The sequence below is a fragment of the Belonocnema kinseyi genome, chromosome 6 (genome assembly GCF_010883055.1).
Source record: "Belonocnema kinseyi isolate 2016_QV_RU_SX_M_011 chromosome 6, B_treatae_v1, whole genome shotgun sequence".
Lineage (NCBI taxonomy): Eukaryota > Metazoa > Arthropoda > Insecta > Hymenoptera > Cynipidae > Belonocnema > Belonocnema kinseyi.
In genome coordinates, this window is record NC_046662.1 from 108,535,227 (window position 1) to 108,550,906 (window position 15,680).

Below are 15,680 nucleotides of genomic sequence, written 5' to 3' on the forward strand. Positions count from 1 at the left end.
TCGCTGGAAGCGGGTGCAATCTTTCAGATTAGCACCCGCTCCCGGCGAAATCCTGCGGTTGTCCTTATGACAAATTTTTAATTATATATATATATATATATAGTAAGGACGTTTACTATGTAGTCATAGAGAATATAATGATATAACTTTAGCATGATAACTTTAACTTTAGCATACATTAAAATAAAGTGTACACACCAGCGGCCTTGGGGTGCCAAAGAACCACCTGTTCTAAGGAACACAAACCTTACAATATGGCAATACAACCTGAAAAAATCGAAGGCTTGGATTCATGAATATTAAAAAAACCTTCGAAGAAAAGGCAAAGAACTAATAGAGGATTTGAGAATGAAGAAATACTTATTGACACCAAAAATAGCTACGAAGAACTGAGTGATGAAGCGGCTGAATCTGAGGAAGAAGCAGTTACTGAAGGTAAAACTAATGGCTAAAAAATCAAAAATCAACAAAAATGCCACCTATAGTAATATACAGCTATATACGCAACCATATGAAAACACTGAATGCAATCAGAGGAAAACTGAAGTACGATATCGAAATTAAACACAAGTCAAATCGATTGATTATCTACACCAATGGTATCAACGATTATACGAAACTGAATGATGAAATAAAAAATTTACAACTTGAATATCATATGTATACTCCACCAACTGAAAAAACAATTAAAATGGTTGTAAAAGGAAGAAAATATGTAAACAAACGAACACTACAGGATAATTCAAAGATAACAACAAATAAACCTATGCCAACTAGGGAAACCAGGGAAACATTGCCAACTACTGATGCTGCTGGTAAGCAGTCCTATAATTCAGCTACCAAAGGAATTAATTATGAAACAAAACATCATGAAGACACAGAAGATATTGATATCTTTATAGGCAGTATTATGCATAAATTGAAAAATCTATTTGCGAATGTAAACAAAACTAAATTACTGAAGATTGTTAGAAACACTTTTATAAATGTCAGAAAAGCTAAAGATAACTTCAGTAAAATAACATTAATAGTAGAAGGTGTATTAGAAATTTTTGAGTAATGAGCTCTAGTAATACTAAATTGAATATTGTTACATGGAATTCTAATTCTATTACATCTAAAATTAACTAATTGAAATATGAAATTACTTGGTCTAAGTTTGATATTATTGGAATTTGTAAAACTAAGTTAGATATAAATTATAATATGAAAATAGGAGGATATTCAATATACAGAGTAGATAGAAATATATATGGTGGTGGGGTTGCACTTAGGATTAAAAATAGTATAAAGTAAAATATCATTTATACTCATACTCTCGAAAAAATTGAAGCTGTAACTATAGATATAGAGACAGGTAATAATAACTCAATAGTTATTGTACAAATTTACGTAACGCCAAATTCACAAATATGTAAAAGTGACCTAAATAAACTGTTACGTTGAATAAAAAAGTTATAATAATGGGGGATTTTAATGCTAGAAGCACTGCATGGAATTTCTTTACTGATAATGCAAAAATGAAATTTTTAATTGATTTTTATTTAAAAAACTCAAATTACTATTACTGCGCCTGAAACTCCAACTCACTTCCCAAAAATAGGACGATCGAGTATCTTATACTTATTTTTGCTAAAAAATATCAATAACAATTAAGGCCCAAATACTTTAAAAATATTAAACTCTGATCACAACCTAGGCTTGTTTGATAAATATGCGAATATAAATACACAAAAATATTATGACTGGGTTTGATGATGTAACTGGAACCTTAATTATTAAAAAACTTACTCTGAAAGCTATTGTGATGCTCACAATAATTTTTAACGTAATATTTCGTTCAGGTCATTTTTCTACTGCTAGGCAAAAAGCAAAAGTATTAACAATTCCTAAACCCGGGAAAAATCACACATTGATTTGCAATTATAGACCGATTAGCCTTCTATCACATTCAAGTAAAGTTGTAGAAAAAATTATTAAAAGTAGAGTGGTTGGTTTTCATACACTTAATAATTTACTTATTGACGAACAATCTGGATTTAGGAATTCTCATAGCACAATAGACCAACTTGTTAGAGTAACGAATTATATCACGAAAAAATTCAATGAAAAAAACATACTGGACTTATACTACTGGATTTTGAAAAAGCCTTCGACACAGTGTGGCTTAACGGATTAAAACCTATGTAAACTTATTCGCTACAACTTTCCGGCGTGTATAGTGCAACTAATAAACTCTTATGTAAGAGATCGAAAAATGTTTATAGAACATAACAATGTTAAGTCAACTATTAAAAAAGTTAGTGTTGGGGTCCCTCAAGGATCAGTACTAGGACTAATGTTGTATATGATATTCATAAATGATATACTTAGACTGAAACATATAAATATTAGCATATTTGCAGATGATACAGGGATTTTTACATCTTCATACAGAATTGATACGATTGTTAAAAGATTGCAAACTGCCATAAATAAAACTATCAGATATCTTGAAAATGGAAAATCATCCGGTAATAAGCGTGGAATAGAGAAAAATTAATGTTTACAGATTTCAGCGCAAAAGTAATGATTATTCTATTATTTTGAATGAGCGATTTTTTCATCTGTCTAAAATGCCACAATAAGAATAAGATACCTGCTAAACTTATTCACTTCAATTTCCATAGCGACCGCCACACAGTTTTCTATTTTCCCAAAGAGAACGTGTTTTCAATATATTTAATTCTTTGTAATTGTACCGGTAACGCACCTCACAGAAATATTTTTTATTCCTCAGAAGTGGTCATATTTTGAATTTATTTAATTCCTTCTAATAAGTTCACAAAATATGTGTAATATGTTGTTTTAATTCGTTCATGCGGAATGTAAATTCTGAAATTTTAATTCTTACCAATTCAACTCTGCCTCTCTGGAGTTAAAATTGTTTAAATTCACACATTTGCATAGATTTCTTTGTTGCATTTTTTAAGACGTTGGAATAAATTATTAAAATATAAATAAATATGAACTTGAATATTTTTCGAATTAATAAGTTATAAAAAGATTTAATAAGGAAAAGTAGGTTAAATAAATGCTTTCGTTAAATTTTACTAAGTCAATTGAGAGGAATAGGACTTGCACTTTTTCTGTTCCCGTTGGGGGATTTTCAGGCGGAGGAAAAATCGCGCATTCATAGGAATACAAATTCTTAATTTTTCTGAATTCAACGCTTGTCACCGGGCGGAACATCGGATTTATGTGGGGAAGAGGGTGTTGATTTCTAGATTGATCTACACGTAAAAAAAATTGAGCTGTGACAGGGATATTATTCCCCATTATAGCTAAACATTTAGCTGAAAACGAACGAAGGAATTAAGAAAAATCTCTGGATCAGCGAAAATGAATATCCTTGACCATTTTCCATATACCAGGGATGTCGTCTAGTCAAAGCCCTAATAAGTATAGCTAGGATAGGGATATTAAGAATAGGTGTCTGACGGAATTATCGGAAGAGCGCCGGTGCATTGTGGGAGCAGCGAAATAAAAGGTGACGGTCTAAGCGGGAGCAGTGACAGTTCAGATTTACTTCGGACAATTAAACGCTTTTTACCACTTGAAATGTGCGCGAATGTTAATATTAAATAGAGTTTATGATGCGGTAATAATAATTTACAATTGTTTCAATTGTAGGCGATAAGTATATTGAAATATCAAGATACGCGATAACAACAACAAACTTGACCTCCAAATGCATTATACGGATTTCAGGGAAATTCATTTTCGCGATACCAGACCAAAGATTGGCTACTGTAAGTTAAAATATTTCTATAACAAATAAATTTTTTTTCTAATCTAAAGATAATAAAATTACACATATTCTGTCGAAAATAATAAACTCTCCAACTTAGGAATTTAGTCCAAATTACTGACTCACGAGAACAGTTTACATAAAGTAACTAAATGTTTAACTCTTCTAACTAAACGTTTTACCTAATCTAAGCGGACACTTTCTTTGAGTTTAATATATTCTCGATTCACTCGTTCCCCTGATGAATTTTTTTTCCGTGTACGATTCCCGTGTTATTCATATAAATAATACGCCTTTCGCAACATTGCTCCGACCCAGGTTGCTGGTCAATCTCTTTAGCGATCTATTTTTTCTTGCAGGAAAATGCAGAAGAAGATGCGGACAAGGTTACTAGTTTACCCCTGGCTAGCTTTAACTTCATTAATTCCATTATTGGAAGTGGTGTAATTGGTGAGTGAAAAAAGGACATGAAACTCAGTGACGAGATTTAAGTGACTATCTGCACGTAAATCGATATAATGAATGATACTATAGGGTTCAACAAGTGCAATAGTATTTTACCTGCTCAGTGCTTACTTATACTTTTAATTTCAGTAAATAATTATTATAAAAATAAAATGTAAATAAATTTAGATTTCCCATGTAGCTTTTGTAAATTACTGAATGTAAGAGCATACCACTACACTTTCGAGAATTTTAATAAAGTTTAAAAGTTTTAAGTGAATTTAAGATGTTTGTACTGGATAATATTTAATAAAATTTCAAGCTGTTGGATAAACGAATTTGAAAACGGCCGAGTTGGTCTGAAATTGGTCTAAGTCCAAACACCCAATTTTTTCGAGACTGGAAAATATTTATATATATTATAATTTTTATTTTTATTGAGATGATAGTAGATTATACTTAAGTGCACTGTAGTTGTCTCACAGTGGATACAATTATATAAATTGCTGATAAGAAAATGTTACGTCTGCAAGTATCTCATAAATTCCGATAAAACAGACGAAAATGTTGAAAGAGATGGTCGTTAGGAGAAGCTAAGCTTTACAAAAATATGTATCTTGCCCAATAAAAGCACTTTGGACAAAGTCGGAAGGATGACCGAAGTTTTTGATAAAGTGCATTTACACGCTGGAAATACATGGACATAAATTCCTGAAATTCTCCACAGGGAATATTGCCCTTCAAAATTTGGTGAAAATTCAAAACTTTTTATTAATATTCCAAACAATAAGTTTCAGGAGATTTCCCTAAATAATTAGTATCTATTTTCACAATGTTTTAAGTAATATTTCACAAATTTTGGAGAATTTCCCCTATTTAAAGTTCAGGAAAATTCCCGAAATTTTAGGTATTATTACACAATATCTGAGGAAAATTTCCCCATCAAATCGTAGGGAAAATTCACCACTTTTTGATAAAGGTCGCACAAGAATGTTTGGGGGATTTCCCCCACTAAACTTCGGTGAAAATTTTCCAAAATGTGTGGAAATAAGCGTCAACACAATTATAGGAAAAATTCCCCAAACAAATTTTTACAGCGTATCATTAACAAAGTGAAAGTAAAAAGGCAAAGCCAAGTATAACTTATTAAAAGCAAATACCTCCAAATCCTTCAAAAAAATTTCCAGTAAAAACGGAGAAATTTCTGAACACATTAGAGTACCCAACTTTTCCTATAAAAATCCATTAAATTTAAAATAAGTTTAGAATGAAAACTATCCCTTTCATAAATTCGTCTTGCGATAATCGAGTATGTGTTTTAATATTATCACATTTATGTAAAATTGCCTGTTCAACTAACTCAAGGTGTATACTCGGAAACATTGCAGAACAACCTTATAAATCATTACATAGTCATCTAGAACCGTTATTTCAACTATTAATACTCCTAATAAATATTGTTTCAAAATTTAGTAGGATTATTAATAGCTGAAATAACTATTTTGAACGCATATCCATATTTGCGAATCTTTCTCAAACTACAAAATTTGGCAACAACTGTGTCTTCAGTATTGCTTAATGTTTATGTTTATAAATAATTAATTTTTCCAGATCAGGAATAGGCAGAGAAGAATTTCTGGAAATAATGAATAGTTTAAGTTTTATTTTAAGCATAGAATAATTGGCAGACTATGACCATTTTTTAAAGCCATACAGATCACTTACTCGTTTATATAGACATTTTTTTAAGATGTAATATTTAATGTCTTTATTGAGTTAATCACTTTACTGATCCGAAAAGATCGATCAACGATCTGTCGCGATTCACTGCTGCTCGCCCACTGTTTTTCTCCATCTGTATACTGTAATATCTGTAACTGCATCCGGAATTTGAATATGTGTTCAATTTACAAACCAAGTAACCTTGTCTCCTACTTCAAAGATTCGGTGGAAATTTAAATTTTGATCCTAAATAATAGTTTTCTGATCAATCAAAATAGAAATTTTGTTCTCACGTTCTTATCATTATTTAAAAATGTATGATCAAGAAAAATTGATGTTTTAAAAGATCAATAATTTCATCTTGTTGTGAGCAGTCTTCCAATTTACTTCTGATTCTTGAAATTTTTGAGTTAAAAAAATTAACATGATTTCAAACATTTACCTTCTTTCAAATTTCAATAGGAACATTTCATAGTGATGGTCCAAATTTTTTCTTTCGATTCATGGTTTTATTTTCAGGAATTCTGCACATTAAGAAAGAATAAAGTCTTTCAATTTTTCGACCTACCGTACGATTTCGTCAAAAGTACCGGTTTTTGTGAATGCAATAGTAATTTCCGTAGCTAGGGGCGTAACCGAGCGAATGCAAGCGAGCATGAAGTTGGCTGTACGAGGGACCCCAGGCCCCGAGTACAGCCAACATGCGACTTGGTGTTCGCGAGGTTGCAGCACCTTGCCGCGTATACTATTTTTCACAATAAGAACATTAAACGAGCAAAACACAAAAATTGACGAATACGCAGAGACAATTCTTTCAAAGAGACGTGAAGTTTGCGTTGCAACGTAATTGATGCAACTACAGCACACAGAAAGTTTGTGCGCGCTGCAGCGGCAATATTTGAGACGTTTCTCCGGTAGGGTTAGGTCGTATTTCTTCTTTTGGATTACGTCTTCAAAACCCTGGCGGTCCGAAAGAACCGAAAGGAGCCTCTACAAAGTACCCGTAAAGACCCCATTGGGTCCCCATTCGGTTTCTTTTTTAAAAACTCAAATAACAACAAGATCAACTTTTTAACTATTGTGATTCGGATTCTAAGTTAAATTTTCTATTAGAAACTGACGGAGTAATCGTAATACTTTTTTTGCAGCGTTAAAAATTCTTAAAGATATCAATAACTTCTGCAGAAGGTGACTACAAGCGCATCCATAATAGCTCAAGTAATATGTTATGCGCAAAGTTTTAAAATAAAATTCTTTCTCACTTGCCACGCAGTGTTATTTTCTAAGGTTTCCACTGCGTGGCGTTAGCATCCAGACAAAATTCTTAAAGTTGTCGACGGAACGCTTATGCACTACTAATAAAAGAAGATGCATTTGAAGGCGCATTTGTCCCATATAAATGACAGGTATTTTATTTTTTAAAGTTTTCAACGCTGCAAGAAAAAGTATTGCGATTACTCCGTGAGTTTCTAATGCAAATTTTAACGTAGAATCCGAATTTTAACAATTTAAAAGTTGTTTTTGCTTTTTTTTCGAGTTTTTTAAAAAGGAACCGAATGGGGATCCAAAGGGTTCTACGGGTACTTTGTAGAGGCTCCATTCGATTTCTTCGTTCCGCCAGGGAAAGTTTTCACTTCCACGCTGTTTAGCGAAATGATTGACCAAATTCTTCTTACAATAAAGAAGAATAAAGTCTTAGAATGATGGGTCTTTCCTTCGATTTTGTATAAAGTGTCGTTGTTGTGCAATAATATTTTTCCCAAGCGTGCCTTCTCCTATCGGCCATCTCTTTCTACATGTTCACCTGCTCCCTCGTAATTTATGGGATACTTTCACATGAAATTCTTTCTTATCGACAATTTATAAAATTTCAGCAACTGTGGGGCTACTAAACTAAACGTAAGTATAATTTAATCTCATCTCAATAAAAATAAAAATTATATGTACAAATTTATCAGTGCCGGAAAAATTGGGGGTTTGGACTTAGACCAATTTCAGAGCAACTCAGCCATTTTTCGCCTTTATTTAAAACAAAAATGTTCAATCATAAGATTTTTGTAGTTGAAAATTTGAAAACCATTTCAAACGTTAAACAATTTAAAGGAGGTATACAATATATGTGGATGATTAAAATTACGCAAATGCGATAATTTCAACTTGGAAGTTTTTAAAATTCAAAACTTCACTATCCTTTGAAAGAGTTCCAACTTATTGTTTAAGAAGGGGCTGAGAGATTACGTTTAAAATGAAAACATACATAGTCATTTGCACTTGCAATCGTTTTAAGTCGATTATTTTATTTCTTTAAATGGATTAAATAAGTTTTTTTTTCAGGAATTCCTTATGCTCTCCATCAAGCTGGTTTCGGTTTAGGAATAATACTATTATTAGTAGTCGCCATTCTGACGGATTATTCGTTAATTTTGATGGTCAGGTGTGGTCATATTTGTGGAGAAATGAGTTATCAAGGTTTAATGCGAGCGGGCTTCGGTCGTACAGGTTTCTACATTCTCACAGCACTTCAGTTTATGTACCCTTTTATAGGTACGTCATAATTGTCGCTATTTGATAACACAGTTTTTTAATGTAAAATGTGCATGATATATAACATATCAAATTTAACAAAACGTTATTAAATAAAGTGATTTCAATATTGTATTTAGAAAATTCCCTTTACATATTTAGGTCGATCGGGGCAAAATTACCCACCGGGACATAGTTGTTCATGCAAACTAATTATATAGTTATTTAGTACACTAGAACTTGAAATGACGCACGGTTTCGGACATTGCCTGCAGTGGTCTTCATCGTAAATCCAGATAATTGAAACGTAAAAAGGCAGGGCCGCATAAAACATTCCTGTTGGATTTGGAAGCTTAACGAAACCTGATGCGATTAACGCGCTGAGCGTGAGGCCTTTAAGCTGTTTGTCACGCTTCACTAAGCACATCCTCTCTTTCAGCCCCGCGGCTCCTTCAATTACGAAATTTCAGATGCCATCAGTTCTAGGAATGCCAAAAACTCGGACTCTTTAATTCCAAGTTCTAGTGTATTATAGAATTTTCTTACTTTAAATAACTTATTTTCTATCAAGGAATAAAAAGATTCCCTAAATTATAAAAAAACTAAGTTATGTGAAAAATATTTCAAAATGAGAAAGCGTTAATTAATTTTCCGAACCCCGTCTCCCTTCTAAAAGCCTAAAGTAATTCATGAAAGCTTCTTAATGTTTGTGTACTGAAGAACAATAAAAATAGAGCTAGGGACACTTTATGAGTAGTCAATTTAAAAATGATTGAAAAGCAATAATATTGAGACGAAAATGTTTACATTCTCATCAAACAAGGTATTAGATTTGAGTAAAATATTCCCCCTCCCAACCATATTTTTGTAAAATGTCCATGTTTTGTAACCTTCTGAACTCTAACGCAGAAAAAACTGGAGTTTCACTAAAGTTACGGTTCAAAAAAAGTTGGTATCATTGAGACCTTAAGCTCCAATAGATACCTGTAGAGAGCCAAAAGGGATCGTTTAGAGCGTTCTTGAAAAGACAATGAAGTACCATTCACAAACCATGCACTTGCAAAGTAGGGCTGACAAGTTAGGAATCGATTTACAGTTATCGACCGATGGCTTGAGACGAAAATTTTCTTGCATATGAATATGCCTTTACGTTGACAACTTTGCTATCTAACCTGCAAATGATATTTATCAAGTCATTATATCTATTTTAACTGCGGTATTATTTTGTAATTTAATCATCTTTATTAAGTTGCGTCCATCAGAGTTCGATTACATGTGTCGTTTAAGGTAAATATTGTGTTATTAATTAAACATAATATCCAAGTGGGCAAGGCGAAAAATAGGTTTATTAGAAATAGGCTTAATTACAATTGAGATTATTTAGAACATCAAGTGTGGTATTATTTAGAGCTCATTTATCGTTTTTGGTTCCTTCTTAGCAAGTGGGGTTCATTTTTGTTGCAGCTTATTTGGAACCAAAAATCGGTTCCAATACTACACTGTAAAAAAAATCTATTGAATTTTACATCTCTGGTAGATGTAAATAAAAGGACCCTCGTATATCGGAGTAACTTTACGAATCTGTTGTGATTTTAAATTCGGCAGATAATTTTACATGCGAAAATGTAAAATTCATTATGTGAAAGAATAAAATAAAAGTTATCAAGGCGACAGCTTTCGAAAACTCGAAAGCTCAAACTTCGTACAATTTCATGGAGATTGAAGAAACACAAGCCGGGCACGTTACCACTTACCTAAAACACATAAGATACTATGGGTATTTTTTTATGTTTAAATATTCCATAAAAAATATGAAATATACGTTTTGAATAACCGCATTTTTTCCGTTCCAATAGCAGAAAATGTAAAAGACAAAATAGGAATATCTCGGATTCGGTCTACTTTGTGTGAAAGCTGTCAAAAAAGTTAAACATAGCTGTCAATTTCCTCGCATTAAAAATAAAAATGCTCCGAAATTGAATGACGAAGGCATCGATAAACAGCGAACACGAGAGACGCTTTCGTATTCAGATATTATTTGATTAATTATTCTAAATTTTAAATTAATTATAAATCAAAAATTTTACAGTTTCCGCCAGGATAAAATTAAAGATTTTTGATCAAATTTAAAATCTCGATGTAATTTTCAATCACAGGAAAGTGATTTTACCGACGCATGGTATTTTTACACGCTGCGAACTGAATTTTCCCTTATGAATGTAAAGTTCGTACGAGAGAATGGGCAATTTTATTTTTATCGAGTGTGTAATATTACACTGCTGTTCGAGGGTCCTTTTATTTACATCGCTAGAGGATGTAATTTCTCATACATTTGTAAAATCACACAGTGGAGTCTGTGATATTTACAATGATACAATATTTAATTTTCCGAAACTTTGTAATTTTACACAAATCTTTTTTTACAGTTTAACTTCAGTTTTTTCCGTGAAAAACATAATTTCACGATTGTGTACGTTTGTATGGCTTCAGGTATGTATGTATGCATGTATGTATGTATGTATGTATGTATGAATGTATGTATGTATCTGTTCAAGATTTATATGCAATTTTACATGTTTTTATTTATTCTATCATGTTTTATGTAATTCTGATTTTTATTGCTGTCGATTTTCAATTTTCGGCTACCTTTGAGTTCAGTTAGCCTGTTGCTGGCAACGAGATTAGTCACTGAGACACCTGTATATTTTTGTTTAGTTTAATTAATAAAATGACCGCGATTTTTGGCGTAATCCTTGTTTAACAAAGTAAATGATAGTGAATTATTTCTCTTGTTTAACCCAGTGCAGTATTATCTGTGAGAAAAGAATCAAAACTTTTAGATAGAGTTCATTACTTTAATCTCAGCAGAAACATTTGTCCTGCGAGACGGATATTACTTTTTAAGTCACTAAATTGTCGTGTGATAGTCTGTGGTAGTATCTTTGGTGCAATAAGTGCAGTTCAAAAAAGGTATGGGTGCAAACAAAATTACTAATGACTTGTGACTTGTAACACTCAACCTAGTGACTGTTTGACTGTGTGACTTTTAAACTTTTTGACTTTTTGACTATTTTCCTTTGTGACATTTTGTGACATTCTGACGATCTTTTGTGCAAAATGTCAAGTTGAACTTAGCGAGATCGTAGAAAAAGGGTGTACTAACAGTTATTTTTCCTATGTTAACTGCAAAAGTACTCGATGATCCCTCGTTTTTAGGATTCCAGTCAACATCTATGAATAAAACATAGGCAATACTATAAACATTGTCAGTCGACAAGACTGGGCAAATAATTACAAGGAAAGGTTATTGCAAACTGCCTATCGATGAAATGTTTGGAATATTAATGGATTTTGTAAGTGCAATTTTAACATCAATTCGGGCTCGCAAGTTTACGCGCGAATGTATTCATTGAAGTTCGTGTGTCTATCGATCGGTTGTTGCTGACATTCTTATCTTTATACACGTGCATAACAATTGCCCAAATTATTCATGATTCATTGCTCGTTATAAGTCAGCCAATTATTTTCAGGCGAACGAATTCAATTATTGAAAAAGACAATGAATAATAAATTTATCTTTGGGACGTTAATTGTATTTTTTTATTTTACGTATTCTGTTACAATGTCCTTCGACAATTTCTTTTTAAAACAAACGGAGCCGTGTACTCGAATTAAAAATTCGTTTACAAAAACGGTATCAGTTAAGGAAGCAAAAAAGGGTTCTTCACTGTTGCGAATGGAAGCATTAGAAAAAAACTGGACGCGGTTCGTACAACAGCATCTGAAATTAATAAAATTCCGCGATCAAAATCAAACTAACGAGTATTTTACGTCAGACTTTTATAGTCAAACTGAAGAAGCCTATGTGACAGCAAAATGAAATTCTTTAGATGCTATTGAAAACCTTCCAGCTACTCAGGCAGGAGCATCGAATCTCTCTGTCTTACCAACGTTGTCATCATCGCGTTCAATGCCAAAAGTAGAATTACCGAAATTCTCTGGCGTCTACAGAGAATGGTAAAATTCTGCTGAACTTTCTTAAGCGATGGTTTACTCAAATGCGGCGTTGACTTACGTAGCTGTAAGATAGATATGAAAACAAACGTGTTTTAGTACATTCTCATTTATCCGGTTTATTTTCAATTCAGCCAATGAAACTGGAACCAGCAAGCGCATTGCGAGAACTTTATAATTCAACTATTGATTATGTGGAGGAACTGCACTCCTTCAATGAACCGGTAAGCGAATGGTCATCAATTCTGGTATATCTCACCGTTGTACGGCTCGACCTTGAGTCTCTTCGGGATTGAAAAACATCAATCTGCAGTTCAAAGGAACCTCCGACATTTGATAAACTTAAAACGTTTCTTAAAAATCATCTCCGTGCACTGCAAGCTGTTGAATCAACAACAGGCTGTTGTAAGCAAGCATCATTGCAATCATCAACAAAGCTTCAGTCATGCAGGCTTCTTTGCATGAAAAAAACGTCGGTGCTATTGAATACTGCAATGATTTTTGTGATTGCGCCGTTCGGTCAAACTCTCTATGTTCGAGCGTTTCTTGATTAGGTTTCTAAGGTCTCGATTATATCGGAAGCGCTCGCGCAACGACTGCATTTGCCTCGGACTAAGGGTTCAGTAGCTCTTGTTCTTCCAAAATTGGTAGCAATACGTCAAAAAAGTAAGTTTTGAATCCGATATTCGCTCCACATTACAGACCTTCAGTTGGCCTACTGTACCACAGCTAGAACAAGCCGGCAACAAAGAAAGAGAGGCGACACTAAGAGCAACCGCGGGCAGGCATCCTATAAAGGAAGAGCGTTGCTTTATGTACCGGAGAAACATCAACACCAAGGTTTCTCTTAAGCCTAAAGATCTGGCTGAAATGGATAACGAGCTTCGTGGACATTTTTTCGGAGAACCCGACCTCTGGGTTATCAATTATTGTGTGTATAATGCAGCGAGAGCTTTGGCCGATGCTAAACGTAAAACAAAGTTAACGGTTGATCATAAGAACAAAAGACAAATGCATCAACTTGCCATAAAGATAGCCTGGGCAAGACAGTACGCGTCCCGCATTCAGTGTGTGATTGAATACATCACATCTGGCAGGAATTTTACCGTCAACGTTCGAAAGTTCGCGCGCGAACTCCGGACCCTTTATCAGACACTTAACAAGTCAAAGCTGCTGACCATCATACAGCATATTGTTAAGAGAATAGGGATACTATATGACGTTAAGAGAAGTTTATAGCGAAGGGAGAGGTGGGTCAGAGAAAATCAACAGTTTCTCTCTGACCCATCTCGACTCTTCCAAGACCATCCAATTACTGTCGCACACCCACCCAAACCAGAGGAGGTGGAAGTATTTTGGATAGTGGTCTACGAAGTGCAGCATAGACTGGACGAAGACTCAGAAAATATAAATAGCTTCAAGGAGTTATGTGTTGCCCTCATAACACCTGATAGGGAGTGCCCACCCATCACTACCGAGGAGGTGAAAAAAGTATTAAGAGGGATGAAGAACTGTTCCGCACCGGGACCGGATTGTATCAAAACCTTCTGGTGGAAGTTTTCTTTAACCCATCAGCATTTGGCCCGTATTTTCACCTCATATTTGAAGTCGGAAGAGCCGATTCCAGAGTGGTTGGTGGAAGGGCGCACAATACTTCTGCCGAAAATAGGCAACTTAGCTGACCCGAAGAATTACAGGCCAATCACTTGTCTGAACACACTTTATAAGATATTCACAGCAATTCTAAATGATAAAATTGCTCGGGCAATTGCACCTGTGTGGCAAGAAATTTATGAACAACGAGGCTCAAAGAAAGTCGTAGCCGGATGTCGGGAGAACCTGCTCATCGATAGATGTGTCTGCAAAGATGCAGCAGTCTACCAGCGTGACCTATCGATGGCCTGGATTGATTATCGGAAAGCTTTCGATTCGACATCCCATAGACTTATCATCTGTCTTTTGGAAATCTTAAAGGTTCATCCGCAAATAGTTGGGTGCATAGAGAGATTGATGCAGCTTTGGAAAACCAGATTTACTATCTCATCTAGAAAAAACCGTGTAACAACTAACAAGGTCACCTTTCAGAGAGGCGTCATTCAGGGCTACACCATGAGCCTACTCCTCTTTTGCCTAACATTACTGAAACTATCTCTAGCACTTCGCCATTCTGACGGGTATTTGTGCGACAAACCTGCAGATCGAAATTACAAGGTCACTCATGTATTTTACATGGACGATCTTAAGATCTATGTTAGAAACAAAGAGCAACTACATCTACCTCTAGGAATTGTCGAACGATATACTAAGGAAATTGGAATGTAATTTGGATTAGACAAATGCGCCAAGGTTTATTTGAAGCGAGGCCAAGACGGTTTCATTTCCACTTGAACATACCGTCGCCATATTTTGAGTCAAGACATTCCTGATGATAGCTGCAGGGCGTGCCATGCACACCCCGAGCCTTTAGCTCACATACTATCTACTTGTTCATCTCACGCGGGAACGACCTACATTCAAAGGCACAATGCGGCACTAAGAGTGCTTTATTACCATCTCTGTCACTCTTACGGCATTAACCTTAATATCGCTTCTCTAAATGCTCCTAGGGAAATTGAGTCAATTGTCGAGAATGCGAGGTGCCGCATATACTGGAACTTTATATTCGCGACAATTGTTTCTGTTGCTCACTTGAGGCCTGACATGGTACTTCTTGACTTCCAGAAGCGAACCATGTTCGTTATCGATTTTTCGGTACCAACTGACAAAAATATTATAATCAAGGAGAATGAAAATAAAGAGAGGTATCGAGACCTTAGAAGGGAGTTGCAACGATTGTACCCAAAATATTATGTTAAACTAATCATCCTTATCATCGGCGCTCTTTGAAGTGCCAAGCTTTCACTTGTTAATGGCCTGAAAACCATCTCTGCGTGTCAAGAATATGCTAAAACACTTGCGGGAAAAATACAGAAGGCGTTAGTCCTTGGGTCGTTCCGTGTTCTTAGGGTGCACGAGGCTTTTGCTGGATCGTCGTATTGATTGCTTTACAGATTGTAGCTACCTATCTCACGGTCGTGCGACGTGGTTGTGACTGAAATTTTACCGCGATTTCGCTGGCAGCGGGTGCAATTTTCCAGATTAGCACCCGCTCCCGGCGAAAGCCTGCGGTTCTCCTTGTCACAACTTT

General features: G+C 34.6%; 1 protein-coding gene across 1 annotated transcript in view; it reads left to right on the forward strand.

Annotated features, from left to right (window-relative positions):
• The window catches only part of LOC117174603 (putative sodium-coupled neutral amino acid transporter 11), a 341,087-nt gene that overhangs the window by 231,352 nt on the left and 94,055 nt on the right, over positions 1-15,680 (forward strand). The window contains exons 4-5 of the mRNA XM_033363835.1: positions 4,150-4,240; positions 8,291-8,500. Coding sequence (XP_033219726.1) covers positions 4,150-4,240; positions 8,291-8,500 — 301 coding nt within the window. The remainder of the gene's footprint in view (positions 1-4,149; positions 4,241-8,290; positions 8,501-15,680) is intronic.